At 40.1% G+C, this 23,018-nt stretch overlaps 2 protein-coding genes across 6 annotated transcripts in view; one reads left to right on the top strand and one right to left on the bottom strand.

Moving 5' to 3' along the window:
- LOC135198676 (uncharacterized) overlaps positions 1-23,018 on the bottom strand; it is a 202,681-nt gene that overhangs the window by 146,344 nt on the left and 33,319 nt on the right. The window contains exons 2-3 of one of the 5 annotated variants that reach the window (XM_064226493.1): positions 16,592-16,957; positions 15,284-15,503 (exon numbers count right to left, since the gene is read on the bottom strand). The exons of 3 other annotated variants lie outside the window; for them this stretch is intronic. In XM_064226493.1, coding sequence (XP_064082563.1) covers positions 15,284-15,503; positions 16,592-16,957 — 586 coding nt within the window. Of the gene's footprint in view, positions 1-12,583; positions 13,502-15,283; positions 15,504-16,591; positions 16,958-23,018 lie in introns of those variants that run through there. One more of the 5 variants, XM_064226494.1, reaches the window with a different exon arrangement.
- Positions 1-23,018, top strand: part of LOC135198678 (uncharacterized) — a 62,532-nt gene that overhangs the window by 9,005 nt on the left and 30,509 nt on the right. The gene's annotated exons all lie outside the window — the stretch shown is intronic.

The raw sequence follows: 23,018 nt of genomic DNA, 5'->3' as shown, positions 1-23,018 counted from the left end.
GTCGCAAACGTGAATCATTCCCTGGGTAAAAATAGGCCTACATCGATATTCCATAAAATTATTCTGCGTCCGTAGCAACATGAAAAGCGCTCCGTAGGCAAACTTAATCAGAAACAAAAGAAATACAAAAATTCGCCGGAGGTGTAAATCCAAGCTATCTATCATTAGCCTAGAATTAGGATCATATCAATACTTCTTCATTCAAAACCTGCCGATAGAATTGTTATCCTCAGAAATATTGCTTAGACATCTATCACGAAAACTAAATAATCATATTGATCAGAGATTTAATGATGAGGGTCAAAGTGACAAGACAGACCATGGCATGAAAACAAATTATTATCCCCGGCCATATTCGTAATTTGCTGCACCATCTCCCGACGATAGTTTCAATATCATTCTCAGCCGTGAATGACCTTAAAGGACCTCATAAGGTCCTAAATTCTGTATTCCAGTTCCAAGGTTAATATACCAGATTTCGTTTACAGGCATATATCATGACCTCATTAGCTGCAACAAAGCTCTGTTACTATAATCATTCTTAAGTTGAAAATCACGCCCAGTGTCCCTTCCATGATGTCTGCCAAGGGCCTCTGTGATATCCTACCACTCAAAATCTCCGTGGAGATATATTTTTAGACATATGTATCATTATCATTCAAAAGATGAAACCTATTCATGCGGAACAAGCCCACCCAACAGGGCCACTGACTTGAAATTCGAGCTTCCAAAGAATATTTATGGCGTTCATTAGGAAGAAGTGAGACGAGGTACAGAAAAATACAGAGAAGAGATCCCACTTATCTAAAAAAAAAATAAATAAAATAAATAACTTAACAGATTAATAAATAGATAAAATGTATTCAAATACAAGGAGAATAATATGGAAAGAGTTGGCAGACCTGTAGACCTACCTGCTCGTGAATTGTGAGAGAAGGGAGGCTAGAAAGAGTGGAGATTTGTGGAAGCAAAGCACAAAAAACAGTTTAAAAAACAAACAAACAATAGCAAGACAGTTCCAGAAGTCGTTTATTCCGCACACCGTTGGACTGTGGAACTTACTACCATAATATACTATTCTCCTACTTGCATTTTAATACATTTTTTAATTTATACCATTCTCCTACTTGCATTTTAATACATTTTTTAATTTATTTAATAATATATTAATTATATATTTTTTTAATAGTGGATTGTCTCTGTATCTCCCTTTACCTCTTCTTACTTCTTCCTTATGAACATCATAATATTCTTTAGAAACTTTTTGAATTTTAAGTCAGGGGCCCATTTGGTAGGCTTGTTCAATGTGAATAGGGTTCATCTACTGAATATATAATAAAAAATATAATAATATTAATATTAAAGACTTGTTCCATTTCAATAGGTTTCATCTTCTGAATAATAATAATTATAATTATATTTAAAGATTTGTCCCATTTGAATAGGGATTCGTCTTCTAAATCATAATAATAATAATAATAATAATAATAATAATAATAATAATAATAATAATAATAATAATAATAATAATAATGATAAAAATTTGTTCCATTTGAATAGGATTCGTCTTCTAAATAATAATAATAATAATAATAATAATAATAATAATAATAATAATAATAATAATAATAATAGGTAGTAAGTGGTACGAGCACCAACGTGAAGAAGTGATAGAAAATGATCAGGTAAAGATCCTCTGGGACTATTGTATCAGAACGGATAGGGTGATACGTGCAAATAGACCAGACGTGACGTTGATTGACAGAATCAAGAAGAAAGTTTCACTCATCGATGTCGCAATACCATGGGACACCAGAGTTGAAGAGAAAGAGAGGGAAAAAATGGATATGTATCAACACCTGAAAATAGAAATAAGAAGGATATGGGATATGCCAGTGGAAATTGTACCTATAATCATAGGAACACTAGGCACAATCCCAAGACCCCTGAAAGGGAATCTGGAAAAACTAGAGGCTGAAGTAGCTTCAGGACTCATGCAGAAGAATGTGATCCTAGAAACGGCGCACATGGTAAGAAAAGTGATGGACTCCTAAGGAGGCAGGATGCAACCCGGAACCCCACACTATAAATACCACCCAGTCGAATTGGAGGACTGTGATAGACAAATAAAAATAATAATAATAATAAATAAATAAAAATAATAATAATAAAGATTTGTCCCATTTGAATAGGTTTCGTCTTCTGAATAATAATAATAATAATAATAATAATAATAATAATAATAATAATAATAAAACAAACCCAAAGCCGAGTCTTACGTCTAAGCTACCCCGGGTTCAATCCCCGAGTGACCTACCCTACCTCCTCATAACACCCCATTCCCTCCCACCTTACACATCATAATCCCTAATCCCACCCATTTAGCATTCCTTCCCCCACCTCCCCTCTCTCTGTCTCGCCCCGCCCTCCATCCAAATCCCCCACTCCTCCCCTTCCCCCGTCCCACCACTCACAGAGGACAGACCCCCCCCCCCAATCACTCACAGAGAAACAGGCTAAATTAAAGATCCAAAGGGCCTCAATGAATGTCATTTTCAACTCGCTACTGACGACGATGGTGGACGGGTCATTCTCCTTCTCTCTCTCTCTCTCTCTCTCATTCTTAAAAGACGCGGCTGAGAAAATAGGAAATAAAACTAATATATATAAATATTAATCTAAAAATAAAAGCTGAAAGTCATGCAAATAAAACACGGAAGCAAAGGGAATCTCCTACAGTGTGACCGTGTACCTCAAGTGGTGGACTGTAGGCGTTATAATACTTAAGGGCCTTTGCAGCGTCTCGTTCGTTTTACTGTACCTCCGTTCATATTCTCTTTCTTCCACCTTGACTTTCCACCCCCTCAAACATTATTGCTTCGTAGAGGTTTTCCCTCCTGTTTCACACCTTCTTGCAGTCAATCTCCGTTTCAGCGCTTGAATGACCTCATCGTCATCACAGTTCCCAGCGCTTGGCCTTGTAAATCCAGGTGACTGACCGTCGACCCAGATCATGACCTCGAAGCAATTCCACTCCAGATGGCCCACCCTTCATTATATAGACTGTGATCTGGGGGTTGGGTAGGGAGGGGAGGGGTGGTGGTGGGCACTGACCGTTGACCCCGCCGAGAGGGTCAAAATACCCAGGTTTCTCTCTCTCTCTCTTTCTCTTTTTTTTTTCTTTAAGGCTGGCATCAAAACGGTCTGGTGTAAAAGGTCACATGGCCCCCCAAACCGCCCCACCCCCGGTCCCCCAGTGACACCAAATGACTGTACCTTTATGTTTACTTAACCTATTGATTGACTCCGCTCTTATTCTGTTTATTTATTCATTTATTTAATATATTTATTGACCTATCAATTAATTTATCTGGTATGTTTGAAGACTGGAGGGCGGATGATCAACGTACCAATTTGCAGCCTCGATAGTTTTCAAGATCTGAGAGCGGACAGAAAAAGTGCGGACGGACAGATAAGCGGACAGGAAACGCGCGGACAGACAGACAAACAGCCATCTCAATTTTTTTTTTTTTTTTTTTTTTTTTTTTTTTTTTTTTACAGAAAATAAAAAAGAAAAAACATAAAGGAACACGTAGTCCCCTTTTACGACGTAGATTGGCAACACACATACACAAATAAATTAGAATTGATTGACATCAAATTAATTTATGTAAAAAATGGACGACTGGATATAGTATCTTCTTCTTCTCATTATTATTATCATCATTATTATTATTATTATTATTATTATTATTATTATTATTATTATTCGGTGAGAATCAAAAGGCAGAGAACAAAACAGCCGTTGATTGCGTACAATGCACTTTACTAGGCAAACTGTAAGCGCTACAAATCATCGGGGAAATATTATAATTAATTATTGAGAAGATGAAACCTATTCGTATGGAACAAGACCGGCCCCCCCCCCCCCCCCAAAAGGGGCCACTGACTTGAAATTGAAGCTTTCCAAAGAATATGAACCTCATTAGGAAGAAGCAATACGAGGAGGTAAAGGGAGGTACAGAAAGAAAAAATACCACATATATTACAAAGAAAAAAATTAATTTAACAAGTAGATAAAAAAAAATGTATTAAAATGCAAGGCGAATAACATGATGGGTATTAGAACAGGGCATCTTCGCATAAACTTCTGAAGACGTTCCAGTTGCACACACGCGACCTCCTCTGGGAGGATATTCCTAAGATGACCCCTCCTATGGTAGATTCACATCAACTGTGCATTTGATGTTTAGGCCCGTCCCTTACGACGCTCCTGACTGGCTGTTGATAAGCCAATCACAGGGCTGGAAACTCTCTCAGTCTCTCTCGAGAGTTCACGTAGGCAGGATGTATGTTCCACCTCTCCTGAAAGACGAATCCCTCAGGAGAGGTGGTGGAACATAGAACCTACCCACGTGAACTCTCGAGAGAGACTGAGAGTTTCCAGCCCTGCAATTGGCTTATCAACAGCCAATCAGGAACGTCGTAAGGGACGGGCCTAAACATCAAATGCACAGTTGATGTGAATCTACTATACCAAAGGTACAAGATTCAAAGGGTTGACTGGTTTCTAGTTACCTGGCGTCGCACCTGCCACGGTCAATGATGCCGTACAAAAAGAAGAAAAAAAAGGGGGTCAAAAAGGACCCCTAGGACCTCATCTCAGACTGGAGGGTTGTCGAGGGAGTAGCCAAATCACAGAGGGGTGCTAAATTGAACTAGATTTAGAACTTAGGCCATAGGCCAAGCACTGCGACCTATGAGGTCATTCAGTGCTGAAACGGAACTTGACAGTATAATAGGTTTGACAGGTGTAACAGGAGGAAAACCTCAAACCAGTTGCATTATGCCAGGAGAGGGTCGAGGAAAGTAAGATGGAAGAAAGAGAATATGAAAGGAAGTACAGTAAAAGGAACGATAGGGGTTCCAGCTAGGTGCTTAAGGAAGGCACGCTGCAAAAGAACCTTAAGTAAATGCTTACAGCGCACTGCATGAGGTGCACTGACGGCACTTACCCCTTACGGAGAGAGTTTGTTTGTATGGTGTTTTTACGTTGCATGGAACCAGTGGTTATTCAGCCACGGGACCAACGGCTTGACGTGACTTCCGAACCACGTCGAGAGTGAACTTCCATTACCAGAATACACATCTCTCACACCTCAATGCAACGCCTGAGAATCGAACTCGCGGCCAACGAGGTGGCAGGTCAAGACCTACCGAGCACGCCACTGAGGCGCTAAAAGAGAGAGAGAGAGAGAGAGGGGAGGGGGATGATAAAGAGTTTCGCAGATCGTTCAGCGTCTCTGTAAGAGGGTTCATCCACCGCCATCTTGAAATTCAAGATGGCGGTGGTTCATCAGTGACGGCAAGTGATCGCATTTTACCTCTCTCAGGGCAGAGGTCGAGGACTCACTCGAATGGTTCTTCACTCTGGCAGGACAAAGGCTCCTCGCCGGGGTAGATATGCCCAAGGATTGGCTGAGAAAAGGAAAAAATAGCTAAAGAGAATGAAGAAACTTGTGGCTACATTTTCTACAGGTGACTTTGCATATTTTAAGAATTTCGCAACCAATGACTCCCCCGGCAGGAGGGTAGTGCCGCCCGTGCACATCACGGGGTGCACTGTAGTCATCACTAGCTGAAACCCCCTTTCGTTCCTTTTACCGTACCTCCATGCATAGCTATTCTCTTTCTGCCATCTTGCTATCCAACATCTGCTGACAACTGATTCCTTGTGCAACTGCTTTGAGGTTTTCCTCCTGTTACACCTTTCCAACCTCCCTATCAACGGGCTGCTCTAGGAGCAAGAGCCCGTGCTGGCATGAGGCCAGCTTAATCTCAAACAACAACTTACCTACTCTCAACTTCCTTTCTAGCGCTGAATGACCTCATAGGTACCAGCGCTTGGCATCTGGCGTAAACTCTATATACTCCACCCCACAGCCAATGACATTTTTGTATGCCGTTATGGAATGGGATATAGAGTTTAGTGCAAAGGCCAAGCACTGGGACCTCTGAGATCATTCAGCGCTGGAGAGGATCAGTTGTTAGATGGCGGATGGATAAATAATAGGCATGGAGGTACAGTAAAAAGAATGAAAGGGATGGCAGCTATTGTGCACTGAAGGCTCTATCCCCTTACGAGACACTTCTCGTAAATACAAAGGCAGCCAGGCTTAAGACAGACGTCACAGACGAGTCTTTGTAGATGGTACCGTTTATCTTGTTATGTAACCGCCGACTCTCCCTCTTCGCTTTCTCTCACGTACACAGTCATCCCTGCGTCTAGTCTATAGGGACTGTCTTCCTTCTCCGCTACCCACCCTGTGGTAACACCCCCTCCCCCCCCCACTACCCCCCCACCCACACACCCCTCAAAAGACCCCAAGGTGCCCTGCGTTGGTATCAGCGAGGTAGGGACAAGTTGGTACAATAGCTGCCCCTATCTCTTTACGATCTTTTTGTTCTGGGGCTTGGCCGATAGCGCTCTAGACTCAGTCTGGTTTATTGCTTGGTATCTTACATAGATCTCTCTCTCTCTCTCTCTTTCAAGCAAGAGCCAAAAAGCTAATTCCATCCATCAGGCAAATAGGTTACCGAAGACGACTAGAGAGTCTGAACATGTATGGCTTAGAAGCACGACGATTGCGAGGACAACTAATAGAAACGTTTAAAATACTGAAAGGCATAACGAAAGTAGACAGTAACCTATTTACGTTAACGATAACCAGACAAGAAATAATGGATGGATACTAGAACTGGAGAGATACAGCACATCTCATTGCGGGAACTTCTTCACATACAAGATATGTGACACGTGGAATAAACTGCCACCAGAAGTTGGAAGCTTTTCAAAGAAAGCTAGACAAAATCATTAGGAGGACACTGTGAATGCACAGTAAAACCTACTCCTACAGATAAGTGAGCGAGCACACGATGTCTCCTCTTATAGGATGGAATGACAAGTCTTCGAGACGTCCTAATCCTTGCAACTCCTTGTAACTGTGGACAGTAACCTTTTAGCAACGCTAAATACATTTGTTATTTCTCTGGAAGATCTGTGTCGGTGACCTTGCCGCTTGCGACGACAGTCATTTGTACCATGGGCTGTTCTTCTCCTGAGCGTCGTTGACCTTGGTCACTGTAACGCCAGATGGTTCCCCACCCCTCTCTCTCTTTCTCTCTCTCTCTGTCCTCCTTCAGTGTGGCATACTTAGTACTCGACTATAATTCGATAAACAAAATATATAAACGAATATAATAAGTTTGTTTTACCTTCATTGATCAGTTTCACGGTAATATAGAAGGGGAAAATGAACTAGAAAAATAAAGAATGGAGAAGAGAGAGAGGAGAGAGAGAGAGAGAGAATTTCCGACCCAGTAAACCTCCATGAAAGGAGAGAATTTCCTGCCCCTCTCTCTCTCTCTCCCCCACACACACACACTACTGAATGAATGAACGTTGTGTTTATTCTAGAATAATCATATTATATTATATTATATATAATATAATATATATATAATATCATAATATATATATGCAATGCATATGTATATGTCAGAGAAGGACATTACCTCTCTCTCTCTCCTCCTGCCGGAGACAAAGAAGGTCCGTGTCTTTAGCAACCTCACACAGGAAAAACAAAGGGGAAACCTGCCCAGACAAACGAGAGACAACACAATACATTCCCCAACCGCCCCGCCCCCCCCCCCCCCCAAAAAAAAAGGGGGGGGAGCATGTCTGCAATTTAAGAGATACTGTATTGAGAAATACGTATACTACTACTGTTAATAACTACTTTATAATACAACAGTTTTATATATAAAAAAATTACTTTATCCACCAGCTGAGACTAGGCCTTTGAAGAAGGGACGCTGCAAAAGAACTTACGAGCAATGCATGCCTACAGTGCGCCACGTGAGATGAACTGGCACCGATAAATCTCTAAGGTGATTAAGGAATTTGCATTTTAGCATGTCATTACAAAAATGCAACCCTTGCCTGTTCAGTGGTGTAAGGATCTCTCTCGCAGAACGAGAACTAACTTGGGCTCGCGTGAGAGTGACATGGTTATGCGTTTCCTTAGAAATGGGTAATTATCTTTCTCCCTCTCTCTCTTTCCCATCCATAAATGCACCACACAAGGTCATCTGGACTCGTCCTACCTCATTGTATGCACAAACCACCCTCTCCCCCCTACCCCCACCCTTCTCCAACACCGCACGAACAAGGGAAAGAAGGGTGAGCTTGCTCACTCCGCTCCCCCCAACCCCCCAGATACAACCCACCCTCTACCTTCCTTCTGCCTCTCTTCACTCCTTTCTTCCTGATAAAGTTGAAGAAGAGGAGGAGAGAGAGAGAAGGTGGAATCTGCAAAACTGGGAAAACATCGTTATAAAATAACATGGCAATTCCGTCACTTGGTACTAAACGCCTTCCGATAATTACGAGAGAGAGAGAGAGAGAGAGAGAGAGAGATAATATTAACTCATGACAAAACGATAATACACATCATGGAAGTAGCTAAAGTTAGTACTATATAAAAAAAATAGTCCTACGATCGCCCTGGATGGATTCTAGCCAGATAGGCCTATACATATTGCAAGGAAAATGGTTCCAGCATCTGCATTGCAATAAGAACAATATTATGGACTTTATAAAATAGGACTTTAAGCAGTGTCAGGCCTCGCTGTGACCCTCGGCTAATTGCGCCAGACGCCTGCAGTATACTACTACAACGCCTATTGCATCAGTTAGTATCGTGAAAACTGCAGCATATCGGCATTAGACTAAATCGTCCCCTTGTCACGCAGTAGGTCGCTACGATAAATAAATAAATAAATAAGTAGATAATCGGATAATCAAATAAATAAACTCTTTCTCTAACATAATGGTTCCTCAACACCCGAAACGCTAAGCAAGTCAAATCGCACTACAGACTCGTCCTCCAACCGAGTCGCAATTCCTGACATTCCGGAGCTTCAGGCAAAGCAAATGACCTCCATTCCTCAGGTCAGCTTTAACGTGGAATATATATACACGTCGCTGAATGGCAAAAGGTATCACAGAGTGCTTTGCCGAGTGCACAATGGCTCTCGGGGAACAGGAGAGAGAGAGAGAGAGAGAGAGATCGCTAGATAAAATAGGGGTCGCTCGAAGGTGGGTCGGTCTGAAAGGGAAGTTGTTACGTCTGAACGTATAACGAAAAATCGCTCTATAGGCCTACAAATGTCTTAAGAGATTAAACGTAGGCCTACAATACAAAGGCCTACTAGCCTAGGGAGTCTTTCGCCCACAGCTTAAAATACAGACCTATAATTTGACAGGAAGACCACAATAAGAGGAGCGGAAAGGTTTAATGTTGATAATACAAGCATGAGAAATGGCGTCGATCTTGACGGCAATTACATGGAATTCACCCTTACTTTGCCTGCTACTTAACTACCACTCGAACGGGGGCCTCCTTCAAGTCCTTGGCTTTGGGATGGGGCTGCAAGCCCCGTAACTATCGCTCGATACAATTGCAGTAGAGTTTTGGAAAGAGAAATGATGTATGTTGGACATGTTGAAGGTAATGAAGTTTACAGATGAATAGGCCGAAGCGTAGATGATGAAGTTTAAAAAACTCACCATCGGAGAACGAGTGGGAGGAGCACCGAAGAATATAAACCCCCCCCCCCCCACCTCTACCTTCGAGTGGAGTTTCGAGGAGGAGGTCTTTGAAGGAGGAGGAGACAGGGTTAAAGGAAGTAGTGATCCTTAAAGAACTAACGCCTCCTCCTCCAGTCCAAGAGTATCGTCATTATTTTTCACTGACATCATAAAGGAATCTGGCGTAAGAGCCTTCAGTGCCAGGTCTCTCTCTCTCTCTCTCTCTCTCCTTTAAGAGGGGCGTCTGTGAGAGTCTTCATAACAAATACATGCCTCGCCATCAGTAAAAGCCTCGGGTGGACTCTCTGGTGTCCTCCGAGTTCAAGAGTTACGTTTGGCCAAAGAGACAGACGATGCTGCTCCAGAGATAAGCTCTTCAAGCTTTCTCTTGAGAATCTCTCTGTTAAAAAAAGAAAGGAGGTAGGAAAGGAAGGAAGGAAGGAAGGAGGAAAGGAAGGAAGAGGACAAAGAAGAGAATAATATTCATGTCAGAGAATCACTCGAAAATTAAAAAAGAAAGTAATACAGTGTCCATAAAGTCCCAGTACCATTACAAGAAATAAGTGTAATGGTACTGGGACTTTATGGACACCCTGTATCTTCCAAGGATAGCCCTAGCAAACACGCAAGTATGACTTGCAGCCAGAACAAACTAAACAAAGGCAGAGAAAGTATTTTGCTTTCCAACGAATACTTTCTTTCGACAACTACTCTTTCCTTTGATGCTTTCATGCCAGCATTTTAGAAAATGTAAATAGGATTCCTTCCTTTGGCGTATCCCACAGGAACGCCTAAGGATAGATAGCACATAGTGGCTGGAACTCTCTCACGTAGGCCTACATAGCAGTGAAACCATACATTCCAAATTCTCTCTCTCCCTGTTTGTGCATGTTATCACCTCTCTCTCTCTGAGTGACAACCCTTATTAAACCCGTCTCTCTCTCACGTAGGCCTACGTAGCAGTGAAACCTTACATTTCAGATCTCTCTCTCTCCCCTTTTTGGTTGCGTGCGTGAATCCTTGTCCCCCCCCCCCTTTCTCTGTCTCATTCTGTGAACCCTTATCACCTATCTCTCTCTCTCTCTTTCTGTGAACCCTTATCACCTCTCTTTGTGAACCCTTATCACCTCTCTCTCTGTGAACCCTTATCACCTCTGTGTGTGTGCGTGTGAACCCTTATCACCTTACTCTCTCGCTGTGAACTCTTATCACCTCTCTCTCTTGTGAACCCTTATCACCTGTCACTCTTATGTAGGCCTACATACCAGTGAAACCATACATTCCAGATTTTCTGTTTCTCTCCCTTTCGGTTTGCGTGTGTGAATCCTTATCACCTCTCTCGCCCTCCTTAACCTTTCTCTCTCTCTCTGAAAACCTTATCACCTGTCTCTCTCATGTAGGCCTACGTGTCAGTGAAACCATACATTCCAGATTCTGTCCCTCTCTCTCTCTCCCCCTTTTTGTTTGCGCGCGCGCGTGTGAGAGAATCCTTATCACCTCTCTCTCTCCCTCCTTATCACTCCTCTCTCTCTCACCACAAGTTGTTCCTTGAGGTTAAAGGTGCCTCTCTCTAACAGCGCCCCAACCAACGCAGCCCATTCCAGGTGGAATGAACGCCTCCGTCTTTAAATAAAGTGACTGGAATTTTTCAATTTATTTTTCTGTGTTGAAAAAGATTATTTTCATCTCCATCTGTTTATTAAGTTTTCATTTTTTGGCTGATGATCAATTATAAGTATGTTATAATTTGGCTTTTGGTTTCAAGTTTTTGCGTTCTGTAATAATGTGTGTTTAGCTGTTCAGTGTTGTTGATGTTCACTTTATTCATATGATAATAATTGTTGTTGTTTGCTTTTTTAGTAATAATAATAATAATATGACTTTCATTTATCCCAAGGAAACCTTATCATAATCAAATGTACTTTAACACCTATGAAAAAGCTTTATTTTCAGGGGGGTATATATATATATATATATATATATATATATACTCGTAGCTGGCTGTAAGTATATATATATATATATAGATATAATATATATCATATATATATAAATACAGCATACGAGTACTGAGATGGACTGCTTACATTTCTGAAGCTACGGACTTAATGAAGACCTTGACTGACCACACTCATCTTCTCTACCTACAAGAAATGACGGCGATCTGTAATTTCTTTAATTCTGAAGATGACGGGTGATCATGACAACGGCCTATTCGATGTACAAATAAAAAACGAAGTTCAAGTCTGTCTTGGCCTGACCGTCTCGTCAACAAGTTTTTTGTTTGTATGATGTTTTGACGTTGCAACGGGACCAACGGCTTGACGTGACTTCCGAACCACGTCGAGAGTGAACTTCTACCACCACAAATACACATATCTCACTTCTCAATGGAATGGCCGAGAATCGAACCCGCGACCACCAAGGTGGAACGCTAATACCATACCAACCACGGCGCTGAGGCGTCGTCAACAAGTAGTACTACTGTATCGCAAATATTTCGTGTAAACATGTTATACAATACTATAAGTCAGTCATTTGACCAAGGATGCTGCTAACTTACTGTGGACTTTGTCGTCGAATCATATTTCACGCAAGAAGTTGTGATATACAGGGTGGCCATAAAGTCTCAGTACCATTACAAGGCAATAAATACTTGTAATGGTACTTGGATTTTAAGGACACCCTGTATAAACAAATGTCAATCAAATACGTAAGATCAGATATCTCATTAAAGAAACGTCTTTTCAGCAAGCCTTAACCTGCGAATATGGTTGATTTGAATTACGCTCTGCTTTCAGTAAATGCAACAGGTAGACCAAAACTAGAGTCAAGATGTTGAATACCTGAATTAACAGTGGCACAATAATGTAGTGGTAAACAATTAATACATTTATCCACAATTTTAAATGTAACAGAGATATTAACTACCTGAATCACTAGTGGTACTATCAGGTCGTAGGGGTAAATATCTGTTGGGTATGGCATCCGCCTTCAGTTTCTTCGCATTCACAGGGCAGTAGTTGAGCAATTCGTGCTTGAGGTTCCTGGCATAATCGCTCCGTCGGAAGTGGACTGAGCAGACTCTGGCGTTTTGGGTGTTGATGTGGTCACTCCTCCTACAAAGTGTCACCCATTTCCAGCGCATGGCGGGATCTCTAGGGAAGCGGTAGAAGCTGACCTTCTTCTCCCTTCCGAGGCTGTTCCTTTCCGTATTACAGCACCCGTAAATGGCGCAGATCACCATGGCAACAACGAACTCTATTCCAAAAGGAGAACTCGTCACAAATCCATGAAAACTCCAACCAAACTGTCGACACCTGCAAGGGAAAGGAGGAACTACTGGCTCACCCCCAGCAGCTACCGCTGAGCGTACCATATGACGTCATGAGCGGGCGAGTCGAATAAATCGAGCTCTGCTGCGTTTACTTTATAATATATCTTCTCTTGACATCTTGCTACTGATAACCGTCACATTTTTCTGGGACTGGGAAGTTTCGAAAGTTAACTTAACAAACCCTTGAAGTTTCTGTGCTTTTTTTTTTTTTCTTTCTTTTTAGCTGACTTCTGTTGAATGAGTCTAAGGTTTACGCCCTATTCTCGGTGCAGAATGAACGCTCGTTCCTAAAGAAGTTAGTAAACAAACGGCGAAACACAATAGAAAGCTTCCTCTGATCATGTGTGAGAGAGAGAGAGAGACAGAGAGTCTAAAAAGGAAGTATCTGATTCTCGTTGCAAACTCAGCCTAGTCTTTCCTGAAGATAGTAAACGGAAGAGAGAAGATACCTCTGATCATTTGTGAGAGAGAGAGAGAGAGAGAGAGAGAGAGAGAGAGTCCATCGCCCGTAGATATGGCAACGCTGGTGTCCAACGAGACTGTGTGAGTGTATTCGTTACAGAACATCACCGATGGAGAGCACATGGCAACAACTAGCGAGCGCAGTCAAGTGCAGTTCTGTTGTTGGTCAACCCCCTCCCCCAACTCCCCGTTAGCCCCCTTCCCCTCCCCACAACCCTTCCACGGACACGTGAACGCCCAAATATTCTTCCTCTATGACAAAGATTCTCTCTCGATGATCCTTTCTCTCACAAAAATATTCTCTCTATCACAAGATTCTGTCTCTCACAGACTTAGTACCACACCGATTTTCATTTAGACTATCTTTCTCTCTCTCTCTCTCTTACATGATTCTCTGTCTCTCACAGATTTAATACCACACCGATTCCCATTCAAATACTCTCTCTCTCTCTCTCTCAGACTGACGACCTTCGAAAGAAACAAAGAAAACGGATTATTTACCTCATTATTTAAAAGCGGAATTATTATTATTATTATTATAATGTTCCTTTATCACCATGGCTACCTTATGGTTCTATCTAATTAGTACCATTGTGGGTATATAGAAGTTTGGGAAGGGGGATGTTGGAAGTGGGTTGGGGTTGGAGTGGGGGACGGGGGGATGGGGATGAGCACTTGCATACCTGCCTGCTTACAGCGGTCACCTGACGAGAGAGAGAGAGAGAGAGAGAGAGAGAGAGAGAGAGAGAGAATGTCCACAAGGCATGTTAGGCTGAGCCAGTGCGTTGTTCTCAAAATAACTGTCTACTGGCTAAGATTATCTTTCTCTTTCTTTCTTTCTCTCTCTGTCTCGCTTAAAGGTTTTCTTTTTCTGGAACAATTTCGAAATATTTTTCTCTAAAAGACGTCCTCTCTCTCTCTTTCACACAAAGATTCTCTCTCACAGACATATGCATTCTTTCTCTATTTCTTTCTCTCAAAGATTCTCTTTCTCTCTCTGACACACACACATAGATTGGTTACCTAGCAACGGGACCTACAGCTTATTATTGTGGGATCCGAGCCACATTATATCGAGAAATTAATTTCTAATGAACTTCAATCACCAGAAATAAATTCCTCTGATTCCACGTTGGCAGAGCAGGGAGAGGATCGAACTAGGACTACCGAATCAGTAGGCGAGCACGTAACCTACTCATCCAACGAGGAACTTGAGAAGATTATTAATATTTAGGTAATAATACAGGAATAGTAATAGCTATGGAAAGTTTATGTAATACCTTATATTATTAGGGAAACGGGGACATTGCTATGTAATTATTCCTTCTGAAAAAAGGTAAATGGTATATATATATATATATAATATATATAATATATATATATATATATATATATATATATATATATATATAATCTAATAATAGGAACCCATAAAAACGCCAAAATATAGAAAGATAGTACTATGTTTCAGAGGCTGCTGTCTATCTCTCTTCATTACCTACCTGAAGAGAGAGACAGCAGTCTCTGAAATATAGTACTTTCTTTCTATATTTTGGCGTTTATATAAATAATATACCACAGGAAAATGACAGGCAGAAGGTCAGTACCAAGCGATTTCTCCTGTTTACTTGGGCATCGTTGTTGGCACAAATGATGCCTGAATCAACAGGAGAGGGTGCTTAGTACAGACGTTCTCCCTATCACTTTCCCGTGATATACGCTTATGTAATGAAGATACGCACATTTACTGTTATTTTTTAAAAGTATGTATAAGTGCGCCTGTGTGAATACCGTCTCGGCTGATTGAGTACTTTCGAAAACAATGTACTTACAGTCTAGAAAGGTGAATACAGACGATAGCGTTATACGGTCATTGGCGTTTTCCAACGCTGTGTTCTCCTGTTTGAGGAGAGGGCCTGTGATCCTGGGATTCCTATCCACCTCTGTCTTCATTTTTTCTGCAGCTTGATCTATCTTCCCTTGAAGATGGCCGCCTGGAACGTGGGTGGGTTGCTCCTCGGAGCCCCCATCTCTGAACTTGAGCGCCCAGACCTGAAATGCAGTAACCGTTGCCTAGTATAGCTGCTCGGCACAAGAGCCATATTGTTTGTTTGTTTGTGTGGTGGTTTTACGTTGCATGGAACCAGTGGTTATTCAGCAACGGGACCAACGGCTTTACGTGACTTCCGAACCACTTCGAATGTGAACTTCGATCACCAGAGATACTCAACCCTCACACTTCAGTGGAATGCCCGAGAATCGAACACGCGGTCACCGAGGTGGCAGGCAAAGACCATACCAACCACGCCATTGAGGCGCTTCAACACTCACTCCCCATTCTGAACACTTCGTCAATTTCTGATTCACCTTCCAATACCCCCTGGACCTGGATAACTTCAATGCAATGGGTGAGCCTGTAACATCTCTGACAGCTGAGTTAGAATGGGAATTCAAATGTTGCCCAACCATCGCATTTGTTTTCTGATGCCAAAAGCAATTTTTTTTAAATCTTAAGTAATGCTTTCATATCATACTATAACTTTTAAGTCCTTCATCACTTTAAAAGATACAATTAGTTTTGGCTAGTCCTTAAATAGCTTACTACAGTAGATTCACATCAACTGTGCATCTGATGTCTAGGCCAATACCATACAACGACGTTCCTGATTGGCTGTTGATAAGCCAATCACAGGGCTGGAGACTATCACAATCTCTCCAGAGAGTTCACATAGGCAGGATGTAGTATGTTTCACCTCTCCTGAGGGATACTTTTGAAAGACGTATTCCTCAGGGGAGGTGGAACATACAACATCCTGCCTATGTGAACTCTCGAGGATGTATGTTCCACCTCTCCTGAGGGATACTTTTGAAAGATGTATCACTCAGGGGAGGTGGAACATACTATAATCCTGCCTATGTGAACTCTCTCGAGAGAGACTGAGAGTTTCCACTTTCCAGTCCTGTGATTGGCTTATCAACAGCCAATCAGGAGCGAGGTCGTAAAGGGACTGGCCTAAACATCAGATGCACGGTTGATGTGAATCTGATATAGTAAAGTTACAAATATATTCATCAAAACCGTTTGTGGGCGTCATTGTCCCTCCATGTTTGAAACTGGCATTCATCTCGTTCATGTATACCTTGTCTTTCCTTGTCTGGGTATTCGTAGGAGTCGTAGGGGCCGGTGGTGACTCCTTCGACGGGTAATTGTGATGAATAGGGAAGAGGGTGGGGCATGCGTCCTTCGTCAGTGCTAGAGTCCCTCTCTTGACTGTGATGACAGAGCCATCCGGACGCGTCATTCTGTCCTCAGTGACGATGAAGCGTCGTTCGAAGTGCTTGGCGCAGACGACCGTGTTGGGGGTTGGGATGAAACCTGTCCTGTTGATGGCTTTAACCCACTGCTGTCTTCTGTGTTCGTCCTTTGGGAAGCGGAACACTGACACCTTTGGTGCACAGGTATAATAGTTGATCTTGCATCCCAGCACACAGCACGATCTTGGCATCTGCAGAAATGTGATATTTCTATAGCTATATTAGCTTCCACGTCCGGTACAAGGAAACAAACGGTTATATAATTAGTGGGTACGTCTCATGTAAAAAATGTATATTTTCATTTTATTTTATAATAAGGTTTTGTAATGAGACTTACCCAGTAATTATATAGCTATTGGTTTCCACGCTAATATAGCTATAATTACTGGGTAAGTCTCATATACAAAAATTATATTTTTATTTTATGATAAAATATGGTTTTGTACAGACTTACCAGTACTTACATAGCTATTAGTTTCCACGTACCGTACGTGGATACCAATATAGCTATATAATTACTGGGCAAGTTTCATATACAAAAATATATATAAAAACTTCAAAATAATATGACGGTAACCCGTGAAGCAAAATAAATTAAGTGGAATTATGGACCTATATATATATATATATATATATATATATATATATATATACATATATATATATATATATATATATAAATATCCTAATATATATATATATATATATCTAATAAAAGGAGCCCATAAAAACACCAAAATGTAGAGAGAAAAGTACTATATTTCAGAGACTGCTGTCTCTCTCTTCAGGTATATGAATGAGAAAAGTTTACAGAAAATGGTGGTATTTATACCAAGAGATTCGTCCACAAGTAAGCCAATTTAGGTCACCCCGCTGATAATCTTCCTTTAATCTTCTTAAGCGTTGGTTGAATGAACACTGCGTCGACGATGTCTGATGTCCAATTCCCTTTTGAGATGTTCATTACCTGCTTCTCTTTTATTAAGGCCGATTCCATCATTTGACTCTTGTACCGGCAGTTGCTGCTATAAATTACACGTGACATATTCCAGTTTTATTCTATGGTTATGTTCATTTATATGATTGAAAATAGCCGAGTTCTGTTGTCCATACCTAACTGACTGTTTGTGTTGTATTAATCTCTGGGGAAGTGATTTACCTGTAAATCCGATGTAAGATTGGTCACAGTCCTGGCATGGGATCTCATATACCCCCGAGTCTTTGGGCGATGTCTTTTGTTGGACGTTAATCAGGGATTTGGCTAAGGTATTTGGTAGGTAAATGCAAAAGGGTTGGATTTCCCAAGGTGTGAGTTACTCTCTTAATCGTCTCCAGGTGGGGAATTTTATTTTATTGTTGGGTGTGTCTCTGTCTTGTCTTTAGGAGGTCGGTAGAAAATTACGTTTGCTTTTGAAATTGCTTTACAATATATGGTCAGGATACTTTAAAGATGAGAGTTGCTTGCGAATTAGTTCAAATTCTTTTTCCAGGAAATCTGGGAACAAATTCGTAAGGCTCTTAAGAATAGGTTGCTAGCTAGACTTATCTTGATAGTATTGTCATGATAGCTAAAGTAGTGGAATATATGAAAGTGAGAACGTTGGTTTTCTGTATATGTAAATTTGTATTCTGTCGTGTCTCTGATTATTAAAACATCAAGAAAAGGAATTTTGTTGTCTGTTTCCCATTCAACTTTAAATTTGATGCTGGGCACTAATGCGTTTAATTTTGAGAGGAATTCATTAAAATTACCCCACTTATTATCCCAAAAATGTTAGTATGTCATCCACGTATCTCATCCACAGCATGTTTTTGGGTTTATTGCATTTATTACTGTAGTTTCAAAGTATTCCATGTACAGATTGGCTAAAATAGGACTTAAAGGACTACCCATACTACACCCGAAAATTTTTGCTTGTAGAATGATTCCCCGAATGAAAATACGTTATTAGATGCACATAATTCAAACTAACTTTATTATTTTGTCAAGTGCCAAAGGGAAATGATCTGAATAGGGGGAGGTAATTTTTTCCCTTGAAAAAAACTGAAGAACGTCCTGTACTGGTACTTTTGTGAATAGGGAGTCTACGTCAAGGCTTAAAAGTTTTATGTTGTGAAGTGGTATATGTGCTTCTCTGAATTTGTGACAAAAGTCTTCCGAATGTTTGATGTGACTGGGAGAAAAAGTGCCTAAAAAAGGAGAAAGGAGGCCAGCTAACCATTTAGAAATTTTGTAATTGAAAGCTCCGGCGCATGAACGATGGGTCTGAATGGAAGATTGTCTTTGTGAGTTTTGGGAAGACCATAAAAGTAGGGTAATTTAGGATTAATTACTTTAAATTTCTCTAATAGTTTCAATACTCTTTTTGTCTTGGCCAATTAATCTTACTTTCCGAAAAAATTCTGTGGGAACGTTCTGGAGGGGATTTTTCGTCAGTTTTTCGTAAGTATTTGTGTCGCTAAGGAGCTGGTTGATTTTGTCGAGGTAGAAGTCTTTGTCCATTATTACAATTTTGCCGTCTTTGTCGGATCTCTTACTTATATAACATCAACTTTTTTAGCGAGTGGATGGCTATCATGAATCTGCGGGGAACAGGATATTTCTTATGAAGGTCGTTAAAAGAAAGCATTTAGTAACACTCCTTTTAAACATATCTCTTCACGGCTGTAGTTTTTGTCAGATATGAATTTAATCAAAAGCCACTATGAAGTCCTAGGTTGTTTTTGCGGTCTGGCATTAGGGCAAAGGATAAGCTTATCCTTTGCCCTAATGCCAGACCGCAAAAACAACCTAGACTTCATAGTGGCTTTTGATAAATTCATATCTGACAAAAAACTACAGCCGTGAAGAGATATGTTTAAAAGGAGTGTTACTAAATGCTTTAGCTGACCTTCATAAGAAATATCCTGTTCCCCGCAGATTCATGATAGCCATCACTCGCTAAAAAGTTAGATGTTATAATAAGTAGATCCGACAAAGACGGCAAAATTGTAATAATGGACAAAGATTCTACTCGACAAAATCAACCAGCTCCTTAGCGACACAAATACTTACGAAAAACTGACGAAAAATCCCCTCCAGAACGTTCCCACAGAATTTTTTCGGAAAGTAAGATTAATTGGCCAAGACAAAAAGAGTATTGAACTATTAGAGAAATTTAAAGTAATTAATCCTAAATTACCCTACTTTTATGGTCTTTCCCAAAACTCACAAAGACAATCTTCCATTCAGACCCATCGTTTCATGCGCGGAGCTTTCAATTACAAAATTTCTAAATGGTTAGCTGGCCTCCTTTCTCCTTTTTTAGGCACCTTTTCTCCCAGTCACATCAAACATTCGGAAGACTTTTGTCACAAATTCAGAGAAGTACATATACCACTTCACAACATAAAACTTTTAAGCCTTGACGTAGACTCCCTATTCACAAAAGTACCAGTACAGGACGTTCTTCAGTTTTTAAGGGAAAAATTATCCCCCTATTCAGATCATTTCCCTTTGGCACTTGACAAAATAATAAAGTTTAGTTGAATTATGTCATCTAATAACGTATTTTCATTCGGGGAATCATTCTACAACCGCAAAAATTCGTGGGTGTGGTATGGGTAGTCCTTTAAGTCCTATTTTAGCCAATCTGTACATGGAATACTTTGAAACTACAGTAATAAATGCAATAAAACCCAAAAACATGCTGTGGATGAGATACGTGGATGACATACTAACATTTTGGGATAATAAGTGGGGTAATTTTAATGAATTCCTCTCAAAATTAAACGCATTAGTGCCCAGCATCAAATTTTGTTTTAAGTGAATGGGAAAACAGACAACAAAATTCCTTTTCTTGATGTTTTAATAATCAGAGACACGACAGAATACAAATTTACCATATACAGAAAACCAACGTTCTCACTTTCATATATTCACTACTTTAGCTATCATGACAATACTATCAAGATAAGTCTAGCTAGCAACCTATTCTTAAGAGCCTTACGAATTTGTTCCCCAGATTTCCTGGAAAAAGAATTTGAACTAATTCGCAAAGCAACTCTCATCTTTAAAGTATCCTGACCATATAATTGAGAAAGCAATTCAAAAAGCAAACGTAATTTTCTACCGACCCCCTAAAGACAAGACCAGAGACACACCCAACAATAAAATAAAAATTCCCCACCTGGAGACGATTAAGAGAGTAACTCACACCCTTGGGAAATCCAAACCCTTTTGCATTTACCTACCCAAATACCTTAGCCAAATCCCTGATTAACGTCCAACAAAAGACATCGCCCAAAGACTCGGGGGTATATGAGATCCCATGCCAGGACTGTGACCAATCTTACATCGGATTTACAGGTAAATCACTTCCCCAGAGATTAATACAACACAAACGGTCAGTTAGGTATGGACAACAGAACTCGGCTATTTTCAATCATATAAATGAACATAACCATAGAATAAACGGGAATATGTCACATGTAATTTATAGCAGCAACTGCGGTACAAGAGTCAAATGATGGAATCGGCCTTAATAAAAGAGAAGCAGGTAATGAACTCTCAATGGGAATTGGACATCAGACATCGTCGACGCAGTGTTCATTCAACCAACGCTTAAGAAGATTAAAGGAAGATTATCAGCGGGGGTGACCTAAATTGGCTTACTTGTGGACGAATCTCTTGGTATAAATACCACCTTTTCTGTAAACTTTTTCTCATTCATATACCTGAAGAGAGAGACAGCAGTCTCTGAAATATAGTACTTTTCTCTCTACATTTTGGTGTTTTTATGGGCCTCCTTTTATTAGATGGAATTCTGTTATTACAGAACACCTTTACCAGTCATATATATATATATATATATATATATATATATATATATATATATATATATATATATACATTGAAATATGCCACTAATCCTTCGGGCCAGCCCTAGGAGAGCTGTTAATCAGCTCAGTGGTCTGGTAAAAAACTAAGATATACTTAACACTGAAATAGTGACTGCAGTCCATGGGTAGGTACAATGCGAAATTATATACAAAAGCCTATAATTAGGTGTTTTATGACAAAACAAGAAAGAAATACTCCTTGTTGGATATTTCTTTTCATATTCAGCTACTACACGCAAGTCTATATAAAACTGGCCTGAAATTATATTTACAATGTCCACTAAGTTAAGTATATCTAAAGTTTTACCAGACCACTGGGCTGATTAAGAGCTCTCCTAGGACTGGCCCGAAGGATTAGATATTTTGACGGTGCTAGGAAGTAACGAAATAAGTTTAGTTTACATATTACATTTATATATTACATTTAACTACATCACTCTGTTTTCCTTCCATTCTTACTGTACATCTTTCAGTTCAAGTACATTAAAGTTATTCTCATGATGTTTAATATTTGTATGCAGTAAAACTTGCGTTATTTTTTCAAGAAATATGTCAGATTTCAGTAGGTTATAAGGAACTATTGAATAAAAAAAGAAGCCAATGTAATATTCTGTATTTTATTTCTTTATTGTCGCATCTTGCTTCACTTAAATTATTGGCAATGCATAGAATAATATATATATATAAATATATATATATATATATATATATATTATATATATATTATAGAATATATACATATATATATATATAATAAAAGGAGCCCATAAAAACACCAGAATATAGAGAGAAAGGTACTATATTTCAGAGACTGCTGTCTCCCTCTTCAGGTATATGAATGAGAAAAGTTTACAGAAAAGGTGGTATTTATATCAAGAGATCCATCCACAGGTAAGCCAATTTAGGTCACCTCCGCTGATAATCTTCCTTTAATCTTCTTAAGCGTTGGTTGAATGAAAATCTTGTTGATCACATCTGAATCCCATGCTCCTTTTGAGATGTTCATTACCTGCCTCTTTTTTATTAAGGCCAATTCCATCATTTGACTCTTGTACCAGCAGTTGCTGCTATAAATTATATGTGACAAATTCCAGTTTATTCCATGGTTATGTTCATTTATATGGTTGAAAATAGCTGAGTTCTGTTGACCATACCAAACTGACCGTTTGTGTTGTATTAATCTCTGGAGAAGTGATTTTCGTGTAAATCCGATGTAAGATTGGTCACAGTCCTGGCATGGGATTTTGTAAACCCCGGAGTTCTTGGGGGATGTCTTTTGTTGGACGTTACTCAGGGATTTGGCTAAGGTGTTTGGGTAAGTAAATGCAAAAGGGTTAGATTTTCCAAGGGTCTGAGTCATTGTCTTAATCT

The sequence above is a fragment of the Macrobrachium nipponense genome, chromosome 22 (assembly GCF_015104395.2).
Source record: "Macrobrachium nipponense isolate FS-2020 chromosome 22, ASM1510439v2, whole genome shotgun sequence".
In the NCBI taxonomy this organism is placed as follows: domain Eukaryota; kingdom Metazoa; phylum Arthropoda; class Malacostraca; order Decapoda; family Palaemonidae; genus Macrobrachium; species Macrobrachium nipponense.
Note: the sequence above shows the minus strand (reverse complement) of the source record. Positions and strands in the feature narration are given on the sequence as shown.